General features: G+C 45.8%; 1 protein-coding gene across 2 annotated transcripts in view; it reads right to left on the bottom strand.

Moving 5' to 3' along the window:
• Positions 1 to 410: 410 nt before the first annotated feature.
• The window catches only part of Gab1 (GRB2 associated binding protein 1), a 108,856-nt gene continuing 85,800 nt past the window's right edge, over positions 411 to 23,466 (bottom strand). The window contains exons 4-11 of one of the 2 annotated variants that reach the window (XM_032887426.1): positions 21,041 to 21,642; positions 18,592 to 18,677; positions 18,120 to 18,423; positions 10,359 to 10,448; positions 9,018 to 9,111; positions 8,650 to 8,773; positions 5,621 to 5,743; positions 411 to 2,323 (exon numbers count right to left, since the gene is read on the bottom strand). In XM_032887426.1, the coding sequence (XP_032743317.1) occupies positions 2,165 to 2,323; positions 5,621 to 5,743; positions 8,650 to 8,773; positions 9,018 to 9,111; positions 10,359 to 10,448; positions 18,120 to 18,423; positions 18,592 to 18,677; positions 21,041 to 21,642 (1,582 nt within the window). In that variant the 3' untranslated portion in view covers positions 411 to 2,164. The remainder of the gene's footprint in view (positions 2,324 to 5,620; positions 5,744 to 8,649; positions 8,774 to 9,017; positions 9,112 to 10,358; positions 10,449 to 18,119; positions 18,424 to 18,591; positions 18,678 to 21,040; positions 21,643 to 23,466) is intronic. The other variant, XM_032887427.1, reaches the window with a different exon arrangement.

Raw genomic sequence — 23,466 nt, 5'->3', positions numbered from 1 at the left:
CAAGCACAAGTGTTCTAACCACTCAGCCGTCTCTCTCTCCTCCCTCTGTCTGTCATGTTTCAAAGGGAATATACATACGTAATGACATTTTAAAAATTTACTGTTTAAGATGTGTATGGGTGTTTTACCTGCATGTATGCCTGTGCACGTGTGTGCAGTGCCAGGAAACTAGGAGTGAGACTGCTGGAACTAGAATTATGCACGGTTGTGAGCTGCGACGTTGATGCTCAAATTGAAACCCAGTTTTTGTTACGGGCAGCCAGCGCTTTACCACCAGCCCCAGTATGTATTTTCTTGACACTTGTTCCTTGTTCACAGAAAAGAAAGTACATTAAAAGGAAAACAAACAAACAAAACAAAACAAAACAAAAAAAAAACAAAACAAAAGCAAAACAGCTCACACACCAAACTCAAACAACCTTTTTTTATTATTTAAAAATCCACCTCAAAATTCAGTTCTGGGTTTTAGTTTTTGTTTAAAAAGAAGCAAACATTTAAAAGCATCTAATGTTAACTATTCTACATTCCATCTAGTTATGAACACAGCTTGTGGACTGACTGGAAAAGCAAGCAGAGAACACAGATTAGGCACAGTACGGTGGCCAGTGGGCCAGAAAGCAGGGCACATTGTGTACTCAGGCAACAGTTAAGAGGTCTGAACGGAGAGAGACCAGCCTCTGCTATAGACATTCTGTTCTCTGTGTCCCCTCCCCAAGCCACCAGTGAGTCTCAGATCAGTGCAGAGACATTGTACTTACTTGGGTGAAAATAGAAAACGCTAGCTGCTTCTCACAAACCTAGACAGACAGGTGTATGTAACACATGACACTAACTGAGTCAACGTCTACACCTGACGATGTCACGTTACAGGTGAGAGACTCGCACCATTGCTTTGTGGTCTCAGGAGATCTGGCTGGGTGGTGGTCACAACTACAGCCTTTCACAGCACAGCAAGGCTCCAACAGTTGGAGAATTGGGGCAGTACAAATCACAGTACAAAATTCTTAATTTGCTCACAAAAGCAATAGGTGTTTGCTACATACAAGAATCACTTAAAATGACATTTCTTTTTCTAAAAATGCAGATATAAAACATTAATTGCATAGGGATTTAAATATAAGGCCAAGAAGAATATTAAGTAAAAGAAAGAAAACCATAGGAAGGGCTCTATGGTGTCGGGAGAGTCTCATTCCTAAGAGTGGTAATCTTGAATTACTGTCTAACTCATTCAAAATCACAGTATGTTGCTGCAACTGACAGAGTGCCAACTGTTTCCTTAACTCTAAGCCAAGATGAGGATTAACGAACACCTAACTGAAGCGCTTGGTCTAACCTGGTCACTGTATTAGCACATCAGCGCCCTGGACGTACCTGATTAGTCAGTCATACAATCTGCCTTTTGCAAACAATGTTTAATGCACGTGAACAGGAATAAGAAGAGCTCACCGATCCATGCTGTGGACATTTGTGGGCTTACTAGGGTAACTAAGAGGCAGTTTTTTAAAGGTGCGAGATCCTACCCAGCAGAACCTTCACACGATGAACCCAAGACACTGTAATTAACAACAACAAAAAAATAACATAACAAAGTCCTATTATTAAAACCTACGTGTACATGAGTCAGGGAACTAGGTCTTGACACCAATATATACATTATCCCCGGAATTTTTGAAAACAATGAAGAGCAAGTCCAACTATATTCTATAGCTTAGGCTCATGGGTACCACCTTTAAAGGAAAAGCAAATTTGTGAACCCACTTCTTGTGTTAATGGTGTTAGCCCTGTAGCTTCAACTGGAATTTCCAGAACTAAAGCTGCTCAGTTTACTTAGAACTGTTACATGGAGTAGTGTGAGGAGGGGAGACCTCCTGAGGAGATTCTTCCAAGGTCCCTCGGGAAGATCCAAACCCAGGTTTTACATGGAAAGTGCGTCAGTGTCCTATACTACAGGTTAACTAGGGACAGATGCTTCTGGGTGAGCTAAAACACTATTTCCCCAGGTTATTTACAGGTTACAGACTCAATACCACGCAGCACCATTCACAACCTAATTCACGTGAACATGTGTGAGGTCCTTTCCTCTGCCGCTGCTACAGAGTGGAAGCTTCTTCGATGGCACCTCTCCTCCCCAGCTCCTTCTGTCAGCAGCGGCGACCGTGCGGCTTCACTTCACATTCTTGGTGGGTGTCTCGGACTCCGTGGACTGCCTGCCGTCCGTCCAAGCTTCCCTGGTACTCTTCAGGGCCAGAGTCTTCTGTTGGTCCACCACGACGTAATCCACCCGCTCGTCAGACATGCTGCTGCCCGAACCACTGTTCTTTTGCTGAAAGCACAAGGGTACCCCAAGGGGCCATTCGTAAGGGCGGTTCTGAGCGAAACTCTGAGGAAAGAGATACATATGCACGGCGTGGTGGTGCCCATCTTTCACGCCAGCGCCTGGAGGCAGAGGCAGATAGGTGGACCTCTCTAATAAATATTAGAGTTCAAGGCCAGCCTGCTCTATGTAGAGTTCCGAACCAGCCACGGTTGCCTCAAAAACAAACAACAGTAGATGGATAGACATACAAAATCCTGGATAGACATACAAAATCCTGGAATACACACACAATGGCATGTCCTCAGACTAATGGTATTGTCTGTCCACTCCCTGACTTGACACTGATTTCTCTTAATTTTAAAATTATATAGAACCATTCAAACTAATACTACCATCACAGATGACATCCACAGAAAATCTAGTCCATCTAACACACAGAGGCCCAGACCAAACAGCTTTTTACTCTTTATGCAAGAAAAATACTTTTGGGGGCTGGAGATAGCTCAGAGGCTAAGAGCACTAAATACTCTTCCAGACATCCTGAGTTCAATTCCCAGCAACCATATTGGCTCACAACCATAATGGGATGTGATGCCCTCTTCTGGTGCGTCTGAAGAGAGCGGCAGTGTTTGTGTGCATACACGTACATAAAATAAATAAATTCTTAAAAAAAAAAACCACTTATTTTGGCAAAGTTACATTTGCGGGGAAACTAACTACAAAGCTGCCCCCCACCCCTATTAACCTGCAACAGATGCACATAACCAAACCAGCGGGCTGGGCAATGCTCTGCATGGCTCCTAGCAGCAAGGTCATGTCTAAGACGTGCAGGGAAGGGTGGGGAGGGGCCACCCTCTATATGGCAAAGGTCACCGTGAATGTGGAGGGACGCAGTGCAGTGGGGTGGGGGAGGAGGCAGGGAATGTGGGATGCTGACAACAAGGCTCCTGATGAGCTTGAAGGAAGCTGAGGTGAGCCTAGAGTAGCAATCTCAAAGGGCCTCCCAGGAGGGAATTAGAGCTGCTTCCTGGAGGAAATTCAGGTCCTCCAATTCAACCATGAATCTGTAATAAAAATGTATAAACACACAAGGAGACGGGCCATACAGAGTGTGGGCTAACAGAAACAGTTCATGCGAACTCCGGCCCCCGAGGACGTCAAACACGGAAAGCACCATATCGGCATTATGAAGTGTGTGAGCAGTGTCAAGCTAGGAAAGGCTGTAACATGTGAGCAACGCAAACAGGTTAATGCCAGGTAAAGTGAATCAAACAGCACTTCATCCCAGAAATAACCATAAAATAACTCCAACAAAAATAACAAAAATCTCCAATGAAAAGAGGAGAATTAGGAAATTTGGTGATAGAGCTAAAAACTATCCAAAATTAAACAGAGAAATCAGAACAGAAAAATACAAAGGTGTGGAAATAGAAAATGTACTGTATGTGTACCTGGCAGGTAATAAATACGGTAATAAGAAGAAGCAGAGAAGCAATATGCATGTGTGCTGGTGTGTGCACATGTGCGTGTATGTGTAAGTATGTGTATATGTGTGCGAAAGCATGTGTGTGGATGTGTGTGTGTGGTGTGTCTGAGTATGTGTGCATTTGTGTATGCCTGGGTGTGTATATATGCACATGTATGTGTAAGTATGTGTGTATGTGTCTGTGTGTATAAATATGTGTATTTGTGTGAATGTATGTGTGTGTGTGTATCTGTGTGGTATGTGAACTGTGCATATGTGTATGTATTTATTCACGTGTGTGTGTCTGTGTGTGAACGTGTTTTGCGTGTGTATGTGAATAGCACAACTTCCATTCAGATTAGTGAAGAGACAGCTACATCTACACAGACTCTCCTGAAACTAAATTCAGCAGGAGACAGTGGAAAAGCAGCCAGAAAACAGACAGAGAGTGTACAGAGGGAGCATTCGACAGAACAGGAGACTTGAAGGGACGGACGGTCCCCACGTGGTAAAGAGGCTCGGCCAAGAACTGATCTCAGGGGCTGGAGAGATGGCTCAGTGGTTAAGAGCACTGACTGTTCTTCCAGAGGTCCTGAGTTCAATTCCCAGCAACCACATGGTGGCTCACAACCATCTGTAATGGGATCCGATGCCATCTTCTGGTGTGTCTGAAGACAGCTGCAGTGTACCCACATACATGAAATAAATAAATCTTAAAAAAAAAAAGGACTGATCTCGGTAGTTCAACTACCATGACAGTGGCCAGTGGCCTTTTCCAACAGGGTAAGCAGCCTATCTTATTCTGGAAGACCACCTCACACTACCATGACTGCAGTGAGCTTTTCTCCATACAAGGAATGACTTCTGTAAGCAAACCTTTCTATTTTTTTAAAACTTAATTTTCAAAATTCAAATTATATTGAAAAATTATCTAATTATGTCACAGGGAATAACAACAACAAAAAATGAACTGTGATCTCAACAAAACCTATTTCCAAAATAAGGAGACTTCAGTTACACACATCCTGAAAAGACTTCACTACCAAAAGCTCTCCATTACAGGACATGCTGCAGAAAACTCAACTACAAGAGGGAGTGACAACTAAAGGGATAACACAAAGGGAAAGGTAAGAAAATAGGACTTAAATACTGTAGTAAGTCTGGTGATGCACGGCTGGAAGGAGGGCTTGGCGGGTAAGGCTGGACACTGCTCTGGCAGAGGAAATGAATTGGTCTCTAACACCCACATGGCTCACAACCACCTGTCATGCCAGCTCTGGGGGCTAATTCCCTCTACCGGTCTCTGAGAGACCCTGTACTCATGTGCATATACCCACATATAGGTTAAACATTAAAAAAACCCACCCAAAACAAAGAATTATGCTAAAACTATGTATTTGGTAGGTTTAATAGAAATTAAAATTTCAGACAAAACAGCGAATGACTTTTGCTATGAACCATATTTCCTTTTTCTTTCTTTTTACAGAGAATTTCTCTGCGGTCCTGGCTATTCTGGAATTCACTAGGCTGTCCTCAAACTCAGAGATCTGCCTGTCTCTGCCTCCCAGTGCTGGCATTAGCGGTGTGGCTACCCCACTCAGCCAGACATATTTTCTTCATTCTAAAGACAGCAAAAGCACTGACCACAACGAGTAGAAACTCTACAACTGACCCACCTCTGGAAAGAGAAACAAAACCATCGCTCTTCATAATTCTGTTGCTTGTGACTTAGGAAACAAGCCATTAAATTTAAGTAATCATCCCCCTCCCCAAACTTGCCCCAAGAACACAGTCCCTCAGAGTGTGCTGGGCCACCTGGGGAGCGCGGGCTCACTTACCTTCCGTGGCGGTGTGGACTTCCCAGATTCTAGGTCTAAATCCAGGTACTCGACTTGTTTATCTCCCTTGGGTTTGGTCAGAGGGCTGCTCGCCCCCTCGAGGCCGTTGTTGCAAAAGAGATTCTGAAAGCACAGAATGGCAAACAGTGAGCAGACGTTCATTCAGGAGACACCCTCCTCCTCTCCCAATCCCCTTCTCTCCCCTGGGGGATGGGGAAGGTCACTACGTTGTCCAAAAATGGTCTTGAACTGCTGGGCTCTGAAGTTAGTTTAGTTAAACTAACACTCAGCCTGAGAAGAGCCTGGCAGGCTCCCCAGCTCCCATGCTGAAATCTCAGAAGCTCAAGTCTGCCTCTGGCTCAGACATTTACTTCTGCTGCTGCCCATTCAGAAGCAGAATGATCAGTTCCTCCACAGGCACCAGGCCTGCCTGGATGCTGCCATGCTTCCCACCATGATGATAATGGACTAAACCACTGAAGTATAAGCCAGTCCCAACTGAACGTTTTTCTTTACGGAATTGCCATGGTCATGGTCTCTTCCCATCAATAGAAACCCTAACCAAGACACACACGCATCTGGGTGTGAAGGCTCACATAAATTCTGAAGCTGATGAAAGAGAATTACAAGTTCAAGACTATCCTGGGCTACAACTGTAACATCCTATCTTCAAACAAAGCAAACAGAAGAAAACCATATGTGTATGTACTCAGTGGCGTCTTTATAGTGAGAGGTCCTCATAGTTCTTGCTTTCAAAGGGAAAGGGGAGGGAAAGAATAGGACCAAAATATAATGTAATGTAAAAATGTAATATAATGTAAAAATGTAATAAAGAATGAAGACCCACTTTCAGGTATGGAGAGAGGAATGATTTCAGTTACATTAACTAAAGGGCGTGGCCCAGGACGCCGGTCTTTCCAGTACCTTCTCTGCTTTCTCTTAGTCTGATCCCGTTTTTCCTCGAAGAAGCCTATGATAAAACTCTCTAAAATCATGCAACAAAACCAGGAAGATAGAGGGCGGTGGCGCTAACACGTAAGAACACACAGGCTTCATGTGGAGAAGACAGAAACAGACTCTGGCAAGAACTTTCAGACCAATGGCACAGCTCACAGGAATTCAGGAACACCTGGATGCCAATTAAAATGGCTGGCTCCCCTCTTCCTAGGTTACAAGAAAGGAACCCTGAAATGTGCAATCACACTCTTCTTGTCTTCTGAAGGACGCCATCTTTCACTCTCAGCTTGGGGTGAGGGTAACACTCTGTCTAAAGGTGACCAATGCCAGCACACCCACGCCCACCGTGCCATGGCTGGGACGGTTTTTAGAGTACTATAAAGCCATAAAAGTTAGCATAACTCCCTAGGACCTGCACAGTTAATTCCAGCTTCTGTTCCTCGGGAGACCTTGTCAGCGCTCCCACTGAACTCTAATGGCCAGCAGAAATGGACTTCTTTCATGTTAAAGTGGGGGACACTCAGCCTCTAGAAGGAAGTCTACTGGTTCTTGCTCCAGGTCCAGTGCGGAACAGCTTGTCTCTACTGTAGCCTTTCGCCCAGGGCTTTCCCCACACAGTTTCTAGAGAAGCTCTAAGATTCAGGGACTCTGTCTATATATTCTGTATACCAAGTAACAAAATAAAACAGTAGTGCTAGGTTTTCTCAAATTCTTAAGAAATATACGAAATTGAGTGATGCTTCTGTTTCCGCCTAGGAACAGTTATGGTCGTAGTGTTGGACCATGAGTCAAGACAAGGCCACCCAGTAAGAGTTCACCTGATGGACGTGTGACTTGACCTCTATACAGAAATCACACGTGGTATGAATCTGTCCTAAGTTTTCTGAGACTATTAATTTTGTTTATACTGATTTAATAAATCTAAGAGTACGTCAGGCCCTGTGAATTTCCATGCCATTCCATCCGAGATAGAGAGTTCTGATGGCCATGATTAACTTTGGCATTGTCATCTCAGGAAGGGCTGGGAGGGTCAGACTCTCGGCAGCTGGCAGCATGGGAGCTGGGGAGGGGACAGCTGACTTTTCAGTTATTTCCATTTGGGTCATTAAAAAAAGTAAGTATATATGTGTGTGTTTGTATGTGGATGTGCACGTGTGTGGGTGCTGGATAACCGACTCCACTGCTCTGTAAGAGCGGCAAGTGCTCTCGGCTCTGCTCACCTCTCCAGCCTCAGGGTGGGCCACTTTTGCTTATTTGGAAGTTTGAAAATGCATCACCTCATATTTCTTTGACACATCAAGCAAGCCAAAGTATGTTCCCGCTTTAATGTCAGAAGGTGGGGAAAACAATCTCATTTCCTCAGCAAGGCCCTCGAATGCAATGCCTTCCTAGTCTTTCTTTTGTTTAACTGGACGACTGTCAGAGTCCTGCACGTGACAACTTCTCCAGAAGCCTGGGGAGTGCACTCTAACACACTGTCAGTAGATTTTCTTGACAGATATTAAAACACAGAGACAATAATGACGTATAGCTGGGAACTGACTGTAAACCGTGAGTACGGATGTGAAGCGCCTTTCAGAGGGTTGTGCTGGAGGACTTGATGTTCACAATGGCACTACTGAGACACAGTGAGTTCTTCGAGGTGGGGTCTTAATCTGTGTCACTGGAGTTGCGTCCTGAAGAGGGCATGGGGCTTAGGCTCCTTTTCTCACCTACAGGTCGTAAGGCCAGCAGCTTTGCTGTGCCATAGTCATCACAGGCCCAAAGTGACCAAACCAGGCAACCACGGACACTCCTAACACTCCAAGCCAAATAAACCACTCTCTTTGTAAGTTGACTGTCTCAGGAATTTGTTACAGCTATGGAAAGACAGACAGAACAATTTGACCACGGCTGGTAATATATTTGACTGTACTTAAAGCATCACTTTAAAAAATGGTCTTTCATTGTTTTTTCCAAATATAGGAAGAAAGATGTGAGGGTAAACGGGTACAATCAGTAAGAACACTGTACGCTGAACTGGTTTCCAAGGGCAGCTCAGAGAGAGAAATGACCGCGAGGCCCGCACATACCTGATCTTCGTTGGACAGATTTGGGTTCATGGGGACATAGTTCTCTTCACTGTCATGGGAGTCACTGCTCGATGTCGTGCTGTGCACAGAATCAGGCCGAGGGGACATGGGAAACCTAGAGGAGCTAGAGAAGTGACCGTCATGAACCACTAGGAACAGGTGCCGAAGCACCCACATAAAAGCAAGCGAGAACAGACTCTTTCTGGAACATTCACTGGTTTACAGAAACATATTGGACATTTTTATTATGACAAGTGAAGATACTCTTGGCTTTGGGGCTTCTCTGGACTCTTTGTCAACCTGTTTCCCTTGAGACGGACAATTTCCGTGGTCTTGCTACTGAGCTGTGTGCTCAGTCAGACACTTACTCCCGAGCGAAGCTCCTGGTGATGGGGGATCTGACTGGGGCCTGCAGCTCCTCCCACTCTGACAGAGGCTTGATTTCTAAAGGTGCCGGCTTAACTGAAAAGAAAGGGAAGGAAGGCGTGAGTGCACAAGTCTTCGCAAACCAAACAAGGCCCTCTCAATGCTGCAGTTCACAATTGGTAGGCCTCACACAGACAACAAGGTCTACTGCAAAAGTCTAATGCTCAGTGACCAAAGGTAAGATAATGGTGCTGCCTGACTCAGCTCAAGGTCTAGCCTCTACTACTGCTCCTACCAGACATGGCTTCAACAGTGACGCTGCTGCCTGACTCAGCTCAAGGTCTAGCCTCTACTACTGCTCCTACCAGACATAGCTTCAACACAGTGATGCTGCCTGACTCAGCTCAAGGTCTAACCTCTACTACTGCTCCTACCAGACATGGCTTCAACACAGTGATGCTGCCTGACTCAGCTCAAGGTCTAACCTCTACTTGTAAATATAAATTAAACAAGAAGTAAAGGTGTGCGTTGCCTTAAAGTTTCTCTAGGCACTGTTCTCATTAATGACCAATTTTATGAATTTCATCTTCGGGGGAGATTTAAATCATCTGTGTAAAACACGTTCCCCACTATTGAAGCCTCAATAAAGTTTTACACATGTAAAATGATGTGTAGAAAGCACTGGAAACTTCGCTATACCCCAAACCAAAAGAATCATAAACAAAATAAATAAACGCCTCCCAGGTTTTCTTACTTTGGGTTCAGAACTATGTAATCTTAATCAACCATCTTATCGATGGCACAAGAGCACAAAGGACTTGCTTCAAAGCTACCGGCCACACAGGCTCACAGCTCAAGCACAATGAAGAGAGTTACTGAGTCTGAGCTCAGTAAAACAGACACAGACAGCATGCCGGACTGAACAAAGGTGATTTTTCCTCATGTCCCCCCACCTTTTTTTTTTTACTTAAAAAGGTGACTAGGAGTTTAGCTGTCATTTTCTGAGCCATGCTATAGTAAAAACATTGAAATTACTTCTTAGTCTATTTCACAACAGAAACCACATACATATACAAAGACAGGAGACAACCTGGGCTCATGGCAGCCCACAAGCAGAAGTAAATCCACGTGCTGCTGCCTAGAAAGGCTGGGAAGAGACTCGGAGGGAGACGAGCCTGACTGCAGAGCACAGGCCCCCTGCACATCTCGAGATATATTCTCTCAGAACTACCTTCAAGCAGTTCGCAATAGCAGCCCCACTCAAGCGCTCCTTCTTTTTCTTTTCATTTGAATAAAAAAACTACAAAGATAAATAACATCCCAGCGCCCATTCAGGTACATACCCTTTCTCCTTGTAGCAAAGCCACCTACGGTTTGTGAATCAGTTCGCTCTAAGCCATGGGGTTTAGGTCTTAAAATTTTAGGACTTTGACCTAATTGGTAAAAAGAAGACTCTCTTATTAAAATTGTAATTTTTTAAATTAAAAAATGGATTCGGTTACACAAACAAACAATAAAAGAAACAGCCATGTGCAGAAAAGTGACATTAAAAGCATAAACAAAAACTTGTTAGCGGGGGGGAAAAAATCCAGTCTCACTAGACACGACTCATGCTCAGTGCAACAGAATGGAGGAGGTGGCATGCTATGGCGGGACAGGCACAGGCATGAGAGGGTCGGCTGAGGGGGCAGCCAGATGCTTGGCTTTCCTTACTTGAGGAAAGGAAGGAAGAACGTGGGCCATGTTAGCATTTCTTCTAACATGTCTTAGATGAGACGTGGGAAAGGCAGAATGGGCGGGGCAAGTGAGGCTGTCTCTGGCTTCCCGCTCACGCAGGCTGCAGCCTTTATGTGATTCTTCCGCAGGGAAACCAGGTGGCTTGTCCTCTGGAGTTCAGCTCCGAGATCTCCAGGTCAGCCTTCGACCTTCGACCTCAGTGGTCACACAGTGAGTCGGTCAACTCAGGTGGCACAGAAAGATACTTTTTAGCCCACCTGTTCTTAGACGTGGAGCTGCTGCTGCGAGGACATGGTGTGGCTTGGACATGACCCGGGTGTGTGTGTGTGTGTGTGTGTGTGTGTGTGTGTGTGTGTGTAGCACACACCACCGGCACATGGAGTGTCTAGTATGTAACCATCTTCAGTTTGTTGTTTACTGACTGGCTGTCCTACACACTTTTTCAGAAGGGCCCATGATGGCTTTACGTCCCTCCTGACTTTTCCTCCTCAGTATTCTCCAAATCTTCTGTTTGTTGAGACAGGGTCTCCCTACATAGGCCTGGCTGCCCTGGAACTCAAAGATCCACCTGCCTTTGCCTCCTCCATGCCGGCATTAGTTAAAGCCATGAGCCCATGCCAGGCTGTCGTCCCCTGTATGGGGTGAAGTACTAGGTGCTGTCTTGCTGTGCTTTCTCACATTTCTTTAGTTTCATACTCCAACTGCCTGTAGTTGCTGTCCAGTGCTTATTGTATCCCATGTCTAAACCAGCACAGGAGGCTGAGGCTCAGTCCTCATGGTGGCTTGGGAAGAGCCTGGCTCCTCCTCAGCGTGGCTGCACCCTGAGCATGTCAGTGAAAACAGAATTTTAACTGAGAGGCATTGAAACAGAAGGTTAGGTCGTCTAGGAGCTCCTGCGCAGAGCGACCTCATCTGGGGAAAACAGCTTGGCTTGCTGGGCAGCAGGCACAGCCTATGATCCTAGCACTTGGGAAGCAGAGGCAGGTGGATCTCTGAGTTTGAAGTCAGTCTGGCCTACAGATGGAGTTCCAGGGCAGTCAGGGTTACATCGAGGAACCCCGTCTCAAAAAGCAAACAAAAACAGGGAGGTTCTTAAAAACAGCAAGTTCTTTTAAAATCCGAATCATCGAGGATCTGATGATAGAACCCACAGTCCTAACTGGGGTCTCATTGTACTGGGCTTGTTAAATGCTTAACTATCTAGGAAATGATTTTGTTTTGCTGTATTTTTTTGGGGGAGGGGGCAATTTCAAATCGGTAAAGCAGAAAGTTCCTATCTATGTTTCCTTAAATTTCTTCTATTAAAATCTTATTGTGGTAAAAACAAAACAATAAAACCTATGCTTAGAGGAAGAAAAGTAAGAACAAATTTACTATTTGTGAAGGAAGCGCTCTCTCTCTCTCTCTCTCTCTCTCTCTCTCTCTCTCTCTCTCTCTCTCTCTGTGAGTGTGAGGTGTGTGTGTGATATGTGAGTGTGTGTATGTGTGTGAATTGAGTGTGTGATGTGTGTATGTGTGTGTATGTGTATGTGTGTGTGTGTGTATGTGTGTGAGTGTGATGTGTGTGATGATGTGTGTGATGTGTGTGTATGTGTGTTAGTATGATGTGTGTGTGTGATGATGATGTGTGTGGAGTGTGATGTGTGTGTGTGTGTGTGTGTGTGTGTGTGTGTGTGTGTGTGTGAAGGGAAAGCATGTTTAAATGTGGAGTTCAGAGGACAACGTTTGGTTGTCAGTCCTTGTCTGAGTAAGTAATCTTGGCAGGGACTGGTGGGAACTCAAAGGTCAATCTTGTTTTAGTCTTCTCTAACTAGGAGAAGACATTTCAAACTGAAAGACAGAAGAACCCAAAGGCATCAGCGGCCCTGCTGTGTAAGACAGCACATCATCCAGTGACTGTGAATGAATTACACATGAGCTGGCTTTGGCAGATGACATGGAGTTAGTGGGGGACCCTGGTGGAGCGCTGGTGCCATGAGAGGTGCTGCAGATGCCCCTTCTCCTTATCTTCTCAGGAACTACACGTGCTCTCACTGGTCAGACTGCTCCCTGCCCTTTCTCAGACACCAACTCCTTAGTCCTTCTCTCCACTCTGTCAGCATTATCCAAACACCATGGCTTCCTGAATCCATGTCCATCCTCTCTACACAAAACTCCCTAAGTTACATTTTGTAAGATTGGTTTGATAGACTTAAGATGGTCAGGCATTGCCTGAACTCATCCAATGCTCTCCAAGCTCTTGAATCAAAGTCTGACCAGGACAAATATTCAAGTGGTCACTGAGACATGAGGCTGTGGAGAGCCCAAGGACAGTCACTCAGAGAAGTGGAATTCTCTGAGTCCAGATGGAGGCCTCACTTTCTTATCTGCCTGGAACCCCTGTCAAGGTCATGCCACCCACACAGAATCTTCCCAAGTGCTGTAAAGTGTACGGTAGATATCGCCCTCACAAAACAATTAGGATAATTCTTATTTGTTTTATTCCAATTCCTCATGTGTTCTGCAGAAAACAACCGTCTCAACAATGATCTCCAGGCAGAAAGAACCTCAGTACAGCTCTGCTGTCCCCACCAAGGATGAAGAAGACCTGGGTTTGGGAAACTGGGAAAGGGTCCCACTAGGGGAGATGGTAAACAAATGTGATTTTTGTACCATGTTACTGTAAAGTATAATTATTTTATTTTAAATCTGAACGAGACATCTAGTGCCAACTGACTGTCAATGTCTGCATAAAGTTCTTCAACAGAGTGTTCAGAATAAAGCCTGGATCAGGGTCCCTGTAGGATGTGAGATTCTCTTCCTCTCCTGAGCCCTCCTACTGTCTAGGCTGTGCCCCTGAGCAATCTTCCTGTTGGGGAAGCTCTTCCTGCCGCTCACTGTACTTACTCCAGCACCCAGCTCTGCCCACCTCCCGTGCACCAGTCCCTCACTGTCACCCCTTTATCAGGCTGCTTAGTAGAGTTGCCCTTAGAGTGCCAAGGCATTCACACATGTGTCCACCTCCTCTGCCAAACCTAGACGGTGCACCTCCCAGGGGAGCAACCCCGTCTTTCCTTGGGTTTGTAGCCTCCATGTCTAGCAGAGGGGATTTACTGAGGGTAGCCTTAGTGCTCTGATAAACAACCCTCACTTACTGAAGTCATTCCAGAAGCATTCAGCTTGAATCCAGTCCAGGTCACCACATAAGAGTCTCATTTCAAATACACAGGTACAAGCCTCTTTGGAAAGCCCTGCGTACGAACGGTCTCCTAATAAGTAATGCCCACGTGAACTCGAAGCTACGCTAGGACTTTCTGAGTTGGCTTCTAATAATGCAGACACACTCTTCTGAAGTCACGGGGCTATTTCCAGTGGGTACCCCAAACCAAGTAACTCACAAGGTTACTGACCACCTTGCTAATTTCAGCAGGTGACTTGAGGCAGGTTTGTGGGAAAAAAAATCATTTGTACTTGTTTTAACTGTATGAGGAGGAATCTAATACTATAATAAGCATAAGGATTACACAGGGGAAACTGTCCTGGCTGGTAAGGCTATACTGTAGGAACGTGTTCCATACTGCCGTCCTTTAAGTTCTAACAAGTGTTATCCACAGTCCGGCTTAGGAATCAAACATTAACCCCTGTTTATGAAAACCTAGTGAATGGAGGTAGAGATTTAGGTCAGCGGGTCACCGGGTCAGGGGGTCAGGGAGTCAGTGCACGGGCTGCTCTTGTGGAGGATCGGGAGTCATTCCCTGCACTGACATGGTGACTCACAACTGTCTGTAACTCCAGTCGCACTGGATCTGATACCCTCTTTGGGTTTCCTCGGTGGCTAGGCACACACTTGGTGAATATAAAAATTAAAAAAAAATTAAAAGAATTAATTAGGTACTAGTATCACTCACCTGGTCTTTAATTTACTAAGAGCATAATTTTAAAGACAGCATGGTCATTTTTAATGATATTCAAGAGCTTCAAGGGCTTGCTTTTTTAAAAGGTAAGAATGGTAAAATCTCTATACAAATAGACCCAGCAGAGTGGCTCCTGCCTCTAGAATGACCTGGAAGGTGGAAGCAGCAGCCTCCAGATGAGCCCGGTGGTTAAGCAGGGCCCGCTGTATCACGGCTTACTTTTTCTGAAACCCAATGGATATTTTATGAAAAATCTCCACAAACTTCACAAAATTCGTTTTCCATTAGAAATACAAAGGTGTCATAGCTACTCAAACTGTTCCACTCTGTCACTAGAAAGTGACTTCTCTACTCTCCTGGCGTCTCTTACAATACGCTTAAACTAAAGCTCTCCTTACTAAATGCACGCACAATCTGGTTCGAAACAAACACTACAGGGACAGAATCGTGAACTCTGAGCCAGCGGATCAGGCTGTGACAGCCGATGGCCGGGGGCGCACACCAGGCGTCTGCACCTCTGTACTTCCGCAGCTCAGCCTGTAGGAAGCATATGGAAAGCTGGCCAGCACTTCGCCGTGCACTGTGGCAGGGTGAATAAAACTGGGGCAAAACAAGACTACGCCGTCGACTGTCTGCCACAGACTCTTCCAAAGAAAGCAATGCAAACAAACACCCGGGCCGCCGGGACTCTGAGGGAGAGGTGTCAGGCACACCTGACACAGTCGTATTTTCTTTTGAATTAGTTAATGAGACACTGAAATGACAGTCAAGTAATTTATCTGGAGTGACTGAATTTGCTAAGATACTCAACTCTTGCTATGCAGAGTGAAAAGAATTCCGTGACCCAAATGGGACACACACTCCCAGTCACATATTCAAGGCTCAGTTTAGCTGTGAGATTACTGTTTCAGTCTTTGTCTTTTCATGTTCTGAGATGGGGTCTCACTGCACAGCCCTAGCTGGCTTGGAACTCGCAGAGATCTGCCTGACTGCCTCTGCAGTGCTAGCCCCAGCCAGCTGGAACCCGGGCTTTAAGCTGTGTTTTCCTAACAGTTATATTTTCTCAGGGTGACCTGGCAAAGTATTCTGGATGCAGCAAACACCCTCATAGGCCTCCTCCCAGGAATCCTATTGGTTGAAATTAAAGGTACGGAAGAAAAGTAAAACCCCTTTTAAAAATACTAAATTTCAATCTCTTTAATCTTTGGCCCAAACTCTCTGGATGTAGTCCCCTGGGTGTCCCCTTGTCGGCTCATCATGTATCTAAGCAGACATGCCAAATAATAATGATAATGATAATGATAATGATAATAATAATAATAATAATAATAATAATAATAATAATAATAATAAACTGTCTGGCCCCGGAAGTCGCCGTGTGGTGCTGGGATGGGGCTCGGAGCTTTGCACACACTAGCTGCACACCTGGCTCCTGCTCTCTTCCAGTTTGGTTTGTTTTTAGAAGAGTAACTGTCTCCAGAAGTGATGAAGGCTTACTTTGTTATGATTATGAAGATGATGTGCGGACTTAGCTTTTAGAAAGGGCTCTCAAAGCCAGGCAGTGGTGGTGCACAGCTTTAGTCCCAGCACTGGGAGGCAGAGGCAGGCGATCTCTGAGATCGAGGCCAGTCTGGTCTGCCAGACAAATTCCAGAACAGCCAGAGCTACACAGAGAGACCAATAAAATTAAAAAAATTAAAGAATGTAAATACTTTGGGTCTACAAGGTGTGTATTGATCTGTCAGGGACCCGTGGGCCAATTACAGATCTCTTCGTGTTCACTTATACTTGTGCCAAGAAGAAAACAGTGAGATTTCTCATTGACTTAGAGACAGAGACAAACAAAAGGGACAAAAAGCCTGTGGCCCTCACACCCTTTCTAAGACAGCTCCAGATGGTGGCCATGAAGCATGGGTGTCTGGAAGGCTACCACACAGGACCATCCTCAAATGAGTGAGACCAAAGGTGGGCATCTGCCCCAACGGCAGCCAGGCTACTGTGTGGAAAGACCACCTGGACCTCTCAAGTGAGCTCGGAGACTCTGAAGCCTGCAAATGATGGAGGAGCCACGAGAGGCAGACGCTGACCGGGGAAGGGCTGAGGGGGATCCAGGCAGGAGAACTGAGGCAACAGAGAAGTGCTGCAGGCCAAAGGGTGCGGAAGGCAGAACCCAGTCAAGGGGAGAAAACGGAGGAGAGGAGAACTGCCAGGGAGCAGACAGAGCAGATGCAGAGATGCCCCACAGGACAAGTGCACAGGGCAAAGGTCACATGTTACCATGGCTACCATGGAGTACAGGAGAAATACATCCTTTTATGTAAGAATAAAACCAAACCCTGTAGTTCGAAGAAGTCTGAGTCTCTCACAACTACAACATTAGCGTTAATGATTTAAGCCCAGGTTAATAAGAAGTTTGCATAAACGTTATATGTCCTGAAAAGGCTATAAACGACACGTGGTTTTTAAATGACCTTAATTCCTCTGCAAAAAGCCAGACACCCATCACTCTATCACACTACTCTAACTTTACTTGATTATCAAGATTAAGCCACACACTGATGGTGTGCTGAGCACAGTGGGTTGTGTTGAAGCCCAAATTTGCTTGGTTTGGTTTTGTTTTTGAGACGGGTGCAGCTCTGGCTGACCAGGAACCATGTAGACCAGCCTGGCTTTGCATCACAGGAACTGACCGGCCTCTGCATCCCATACGCCAGAATGAAAAGCTCGGGCTCCCAGGGCTGGCTTGAACCTAAGTTTTTAAAACTTGAGGAGACATTACCCAAAGTGGCTGAAGGCTTCCTCTGACAAAGAGGACCCGGCCTTACAAGCTCCCCACTTCCGGACGCCAACCTTCCTTACAGCGTCCAGAATAAGAGCCATAGAAACTTGCACTGAGCCCAGAGCCAAGGCAGACTTTTTAAAAGTCATGACGCGGGGAAAGAGAACGGTTATGTAGACATCTTCATCTCCTTAAATAAGCCATAAAGTGCACTGTGGTCTGGAGCCTAACTTGATACAAACTAGCAGAGAAGGTCAGAGCTAGTGTGAGGCTGGGTTTGCCATACTTTCCGAAAGCGAGATAGCTGGCAGGAATTAACAACAAAAAAAGAATCCAGACACTGACATACGTACAACCTGACATGTGTGAGTGTCATACATTAGCGGAGGGGATAGTCAGGCAGGGGTCAAGAGCTCCAACAATATACCCCCTGGGAAGAACATTCCGGATTCTCCTAGTGTTTGCCAGCTGCCGCCATTGCTTTGGACGTTCTTAGTTTGTAAGCTCCACTGTAGGTCTGAGGAGACCTGAAATCCCACCTGGACACTAACATTCATTACGAACAGCAGGATTTCTGGGCCTAAGGTAAGGACTCGGGCTATAGGGCGTGCGCCAGTATAGGCCCACGCCAGTTCCGTGTTTAGGTACAGTTAACTGCAGCCCCCACTTACCCTTTACTGGCCCCATGCCCTTACCTTTTCTGTCTGGCTTGAGGTTCCTATCCACCGGGGGTGGTTCACAGTCAGCAACAGGAACTGGCCTCCTGGGAGGGGTCTTTGGGCTGGACCTGAAGCCCAGATGAGCAGGAGGAGGGACTTGCATCCCAAACGCAGAAAAATCAAAGGTCCCAGGGGTCATTGGCACGTAGTTTGGTTCCTGAATCGGCTCAGCGAAGCTGCTGGGATGGTGGCGCGGTGGAGAGTTGGGGTTCATGGGAACGTAGTTCTCGTCCAGCTCTTCGCCCGAGACATTTCCCGCAGCCAGCACATTCTTGATTTTCTAAAACACACATACATTTCTCTCAGTAAGCAAAGCTACTGTCTCACACAAGTGTGGTGCCTGTTCCTACGGGACCTGTAGTTACTTCCATTTCATGGTCGCCTTTGGAGCACAGGGTTCTAAAGCTAGAGTCAGAAAACGCCAAGGCCAGTGGTCAGTTTTACTTACCAACTGGTTATGGAAGCCTTCCAAGGAACTGGATCTATCGCTCGGGAAGGTCCGTGGAATATCATAGCAATCTTGAGAACCAGCATCTGCAATTAAGAAAAAACTGTCAGCGTTTGCTCCCTCGCTGCCAGTTTGCAGGAGCTCTCTCTCTCCACACTTGCCCAAGCACACGCTTCGTCAACCGTGAAAGGACACCCACCAAGCAGGATCTCTGACCGGCAGGTAAAGCACACACCTATGTTTACAATGTCGTGACCTGACTGTGACAGCCGTCCAACGCACGAGCATAAGGATGGAGAAAAGGAATGACATCCATTCTGAGTCACGAAACTTATACCTAGGTTACTCAGCCTCTTTGAAAACCCAGCAATGGAGGAGACTGGTGCAGGGGGAGTTCAAGGTCAAGCTCGGGTGGATAGTGAGATAGGATTATGTGAGATCCTGCGGTAGGCGGAAGGAAGAGGGAGGGGAGTGGGTGGGGGGGTAAGGTAGAAGGGAACAGGGAGGAGGGAGAAAGACAGGGAGGAAAGAAGGAAGGAGCAGACAATTTCAAATAGATATTGGAAGGCTGAATATATATCAATAAAATATTTTTATTGTACATTAACTCTTGGCCTTTTTTGGAACAGTTAGAAAACTCTACCACAAGACACAAAAATGTGGGGGTTGGGGATTTGGCTCAGTGGTAGAGCGCTTGCCTAGCAAGCACAAGGCCCTGGGTTCGGTCCCCAGCTCCGGAAAAAAAAAAAGACACAAAAACGCTAACACAAAGATTTTAGGGCATATGAACTTAACACCTCATTTTTTTTATTTTTAAACCAAGATGCCAAAAATACACACTAGAGAAAACATGGCCTCTTCAACAGGTAGTAGTAAGAAACTGGATATCCATCTGCATAACAATTAAACCAGATCCCAGGAGCTCATCCTGCAAAAACCAACTCCAAGTGGCTCCAAGACCTTAGGGAGGAATCTGACGTGAAACTTAGAAGTGGCTGGAGAAGAAGGGAAAACAGCCCTGTATGTGCCCAGGCAGAGGACGCTCTCAAATAGGACTTCAGCCACCTGGCACGTGGAACCAACAACTGACAAATAAGACCTCATGAAATTAAAACATGTCTGAAGATGGAGGAGGGACCAAGTAAAGACAGTCTACAGAGGGGGAGAGAACCTTTGCCAGCTGCACGCCCAACATGGCGCTGATAGCAAGAAGGAACTAAAAACTAAACAGGAAAACTGCCTAACTAGTCAATGGGTTCACTAAAGGCACATACAGCCCCCAAAAGATGGAATATAAATAAATGGTCATTAACACAGCAGCACAAGCACGTGCGTGCACACACACACTCACTCACTCACTCTCACTCATACTAACTCACTCATACACACACTCACTCACTGTCACTCACATTCGCTCGCTCACTCACTCACTCACTCACTCACTTACTCACTCACTCTCACACACAAACAGTAATGAACACCTAACAAGTGCTGGCAGGGATGAGGACACAAGAGGACCTTGAGACATTGCTGGTGGGAACACCAACTAGACCAACTATTATGAAAATCGGTGTGGAAGTTTCCTAAAAAAGTAAATAATTAAACCGCATCTACCATACAACCCATCCATGTGCCATCCTGAGTACGTCGGAGCGACAGATCAGAGACTTGCGCTGCAGTCTTTACCGCAGCACTACTCACAATGGCTTAGCTACACAGCAGCTAAGGAGTGTCCAACAGCAGAAGACTGTGTGAAGAAAGTGAGGTACAGACCCAGACACCCACACAAACACACAGATACACAGACACCCCACACACACAGACACAAACACACAGGCATCCACACAAAGACACACACCCACACACACACAGACTCAGACACAAACACGCAGATAGACATTCACACAAAGACACAGACAGACATAGACAGACAGACAGACAACCCTGAACACACATACACTCTACAGGGATGTATTGACTCTGGTATCACGGCCACACGTGTGGGAGCTACAGAGGTGCAGAAAGAAAGGGACAGATGCACTTTACCACCATACTATGCAGAAGAGAACAATTACTGAGAAAACGGAATTTCTTGCATTCATGTGCATGTGTGTGAATGAATGTGATGTATGTGCACACACGTGCATGTGGGTTCAGCTGCTTGTGTGCCTTCATTGTGAGTGAGGCCAGAGGAGGATGTTGGGTGTCCTCCTGTATTACACTTTATCTTATGCTCCTGAGACAGGATCTTTCTCTGAATCTGGAGGTCGGCTGGCAGCCCCCAAGTGCCAGTAATCCTCCGGCCTCTGGTTACGAACATCACTAGGATCACAAACGTGAGAGGGCACTAGGATCTAAGCGCAGTCCTGTGCTTGTGCAGCAAAGGCTGTGTGGAAACAGCTTCCTCTCAGTCACTGACCCTAACAGAGCAGACCTGCCAGAGCTTTACCTTTCCGTAACTTGTTCAGATCCACGGTGGAAATGGTGTTACTCCGGGAGGGCGGCATGCCTACCGGAGGGATACAGTAACTGCTGTCAGTGTCTGACGCCGTGCGTGGCACTCCGCACGTCTCCACAGGAGACCGGTCATGAGTTGAATGTGGCTTTGGTGGCCGAGGTGGGGGGACGTCAGGAATAGTGTCCAGCTTCGATGACTGTCCCAGTGTGCCTTCTGGAAATGTCCGTGGGACCTGGTAAGTGTTGCCAGGTGTTGGCGGAATGTCGTAACTAATAGACACATGTCTCATCTGAGCTTCTACACTTGCAGTCCCAGACGGCGTATTAAAAACGTAAAGCTCTCCATCTGCCTCGGTACTTGACGGGGACTCCTTCGGTAGCACGTCATGGGAGTAGCTCCTGGGCAGGTTATAGAGGCCGGACTCTCCAGAGACAGATGTAACCCGTGGTGGTGGGCAGTCATACACCATTTGCTGCTGAAAAAAGCCGTTCATTCCGTGTTTGCCCTGGGAGGAAGCAGGAGGCTTGTGGGAAGGGACGTTGTCATTGCAGTCTGTCTCAGAAGAGGTGGGCTTGGCAGAGTCAAAATGGGCTCTGAATAAAATCGTGAATGACAAAACAAAACAAAACAAAACCATGGTCAAGTCAGACAGATATAGTTTTGACACACACACTGCAGCTTAGCAATCAAAACACATTTTGTTAGATTTTTTTTTCTTTGTGGTCCATAAGATTCAAAAAGCACACGTGTTCTTTAGTTGTTTATAATTATAAACCAACAGGACTACCACCGCCAAATGGCCGAGCATCCTTAGTAATTCCTCTCCTGTATTTGCCCATGACCCCAGATCCACCAAGGAAACACACAGACACACGGACACACACACACACACACACACACACACACACACACACACACACAGGCCCGCAAACAGGCTCCCTGGAGGGGCATGTGTATGAGCTGAGTCCTGGTGGATATAAATATTTTATGTTATTTGATCTGGCTTCTAGAGAAGGATTACTTGGAGAGCTCCCAGGGTGACTGAATCTCAGGGGACTGTGTCCTGTGTAATCTGTTTGTATCTTCACAGCACCTAGCATACTAGTGGGCATTTGGTGGGGGCTTCATAAATACTCGTTATTTAACTGTCATTTCGGCTGAGTTACGCAGTAACTTGGAGAACAATCTCTTCTGTGGCAGTAATAGTGTTAATCAGTGAAATCAACGAAAGGCACTGTCATAAACACTGTCACTAATCAGTTAGATTCTTAAAAAAACAAACAAAACCAAACCACGCCAGCAGGTAACAGTGAGTCTCCTTAAAGGAAAGCATCTGTTAGTTGCCCAAGGCACGAGCTCACAAGTGTGATGCTTCCACACTCACAGCAAACAGGCAAGTGGAGTTAGACTCTGTAGTACTACCTCGTGTTGACCTACACAGTTTTCTTGCTCTCACAGGTAAAATATTATAAATTATATATTATATAAATTATATAAATTATAACAACAGACAAGGCCATCCATGGAGTCCTCCCCAGCTCCTTCTGCTCTCACAGGTAAAATACCATTATAACACACAGACAAGGCCATCCATGGAGTCCTCCCCAGCTCCTTCTGCTCTCACAGGTAAAATACCATTATAACAACAGACAAGGCCATCCGTGGAGTCCTCCCCAGCTCCTTCCATTCCCCTGGGAAAGCTTCACAGAAACCATTTCTGGGAGTTTTAAGTTCTACATAATTTTTTAAACAACTACTCTGTAACCTTATTAATAATCATTTTTTAACCCAAGAAAAGAAACATTTTTGCTATAAAAACAATAAAGCTTAATTTCTTAACATCATATTTTATAAACCTCCCTTGTGTGTGGCACGCAGGTGATTGACGTCTTGCACTGCGAAAAATATTCAGGTTGGTGGCGCTGTCACCAATGGTCATGGGTCATAAGCAGCAGACACTAGCTTGTTTATTGATCTTAACTTTCTTCTTACTTCTTCAAATAATAAAGTAAATGTCCTTTGATCTCCTCTGCCACTTTATACCTTTTAACTTTTTAATATCAAATGCCAAAGATGGTCAAGTTAAAAGATCTTCAGGCTTAGCATAGGAAAGGTAGGGGTGTGTGCATGTGTGCGTGTGTGTGTGCGCGTGCGTGTGTATGTGTGTGTGTGTGTGTGTGTGTGTGTGTGTGTGTCGGGGGTGGGGGTTTTGGACCCTCTGGGTCCCTCTGGGTCAGGCGTATACTCCATGGTAGCTCTATTTTAAAACTTGTAAGTCATGACCTGGAGTCAGCACTGCTCCATGGCTGGAGGAAGGTTTGAAAGGCTCACAGCTTTTAGCCGTATATTTGATTTCATGAAATGTCATTGCCTCCCGGTCCGCTTAGCGTCCAGGATTTGCCATAATAGGATTTTAC

This window comes from Rattus rattus, chromosome 17 (assembly GCF_011064425.1).
Source record: "Rattus rattus isolate New Zealand chromosome 17, Rrattus_CSIRO_v1, whole genome shotgun sequence".
Taxonomy (NCBI): Eukaryota; Metazoa; Chordata; class Mammalia; order Rodentia; family Muridae; genus Rattus; species Rattus rattus.
The sequence above is the reverse complement of the archived record's forward strand: the minus strand, read 5'-3'. Positions and strand labels throughout refer to the sequence as shown.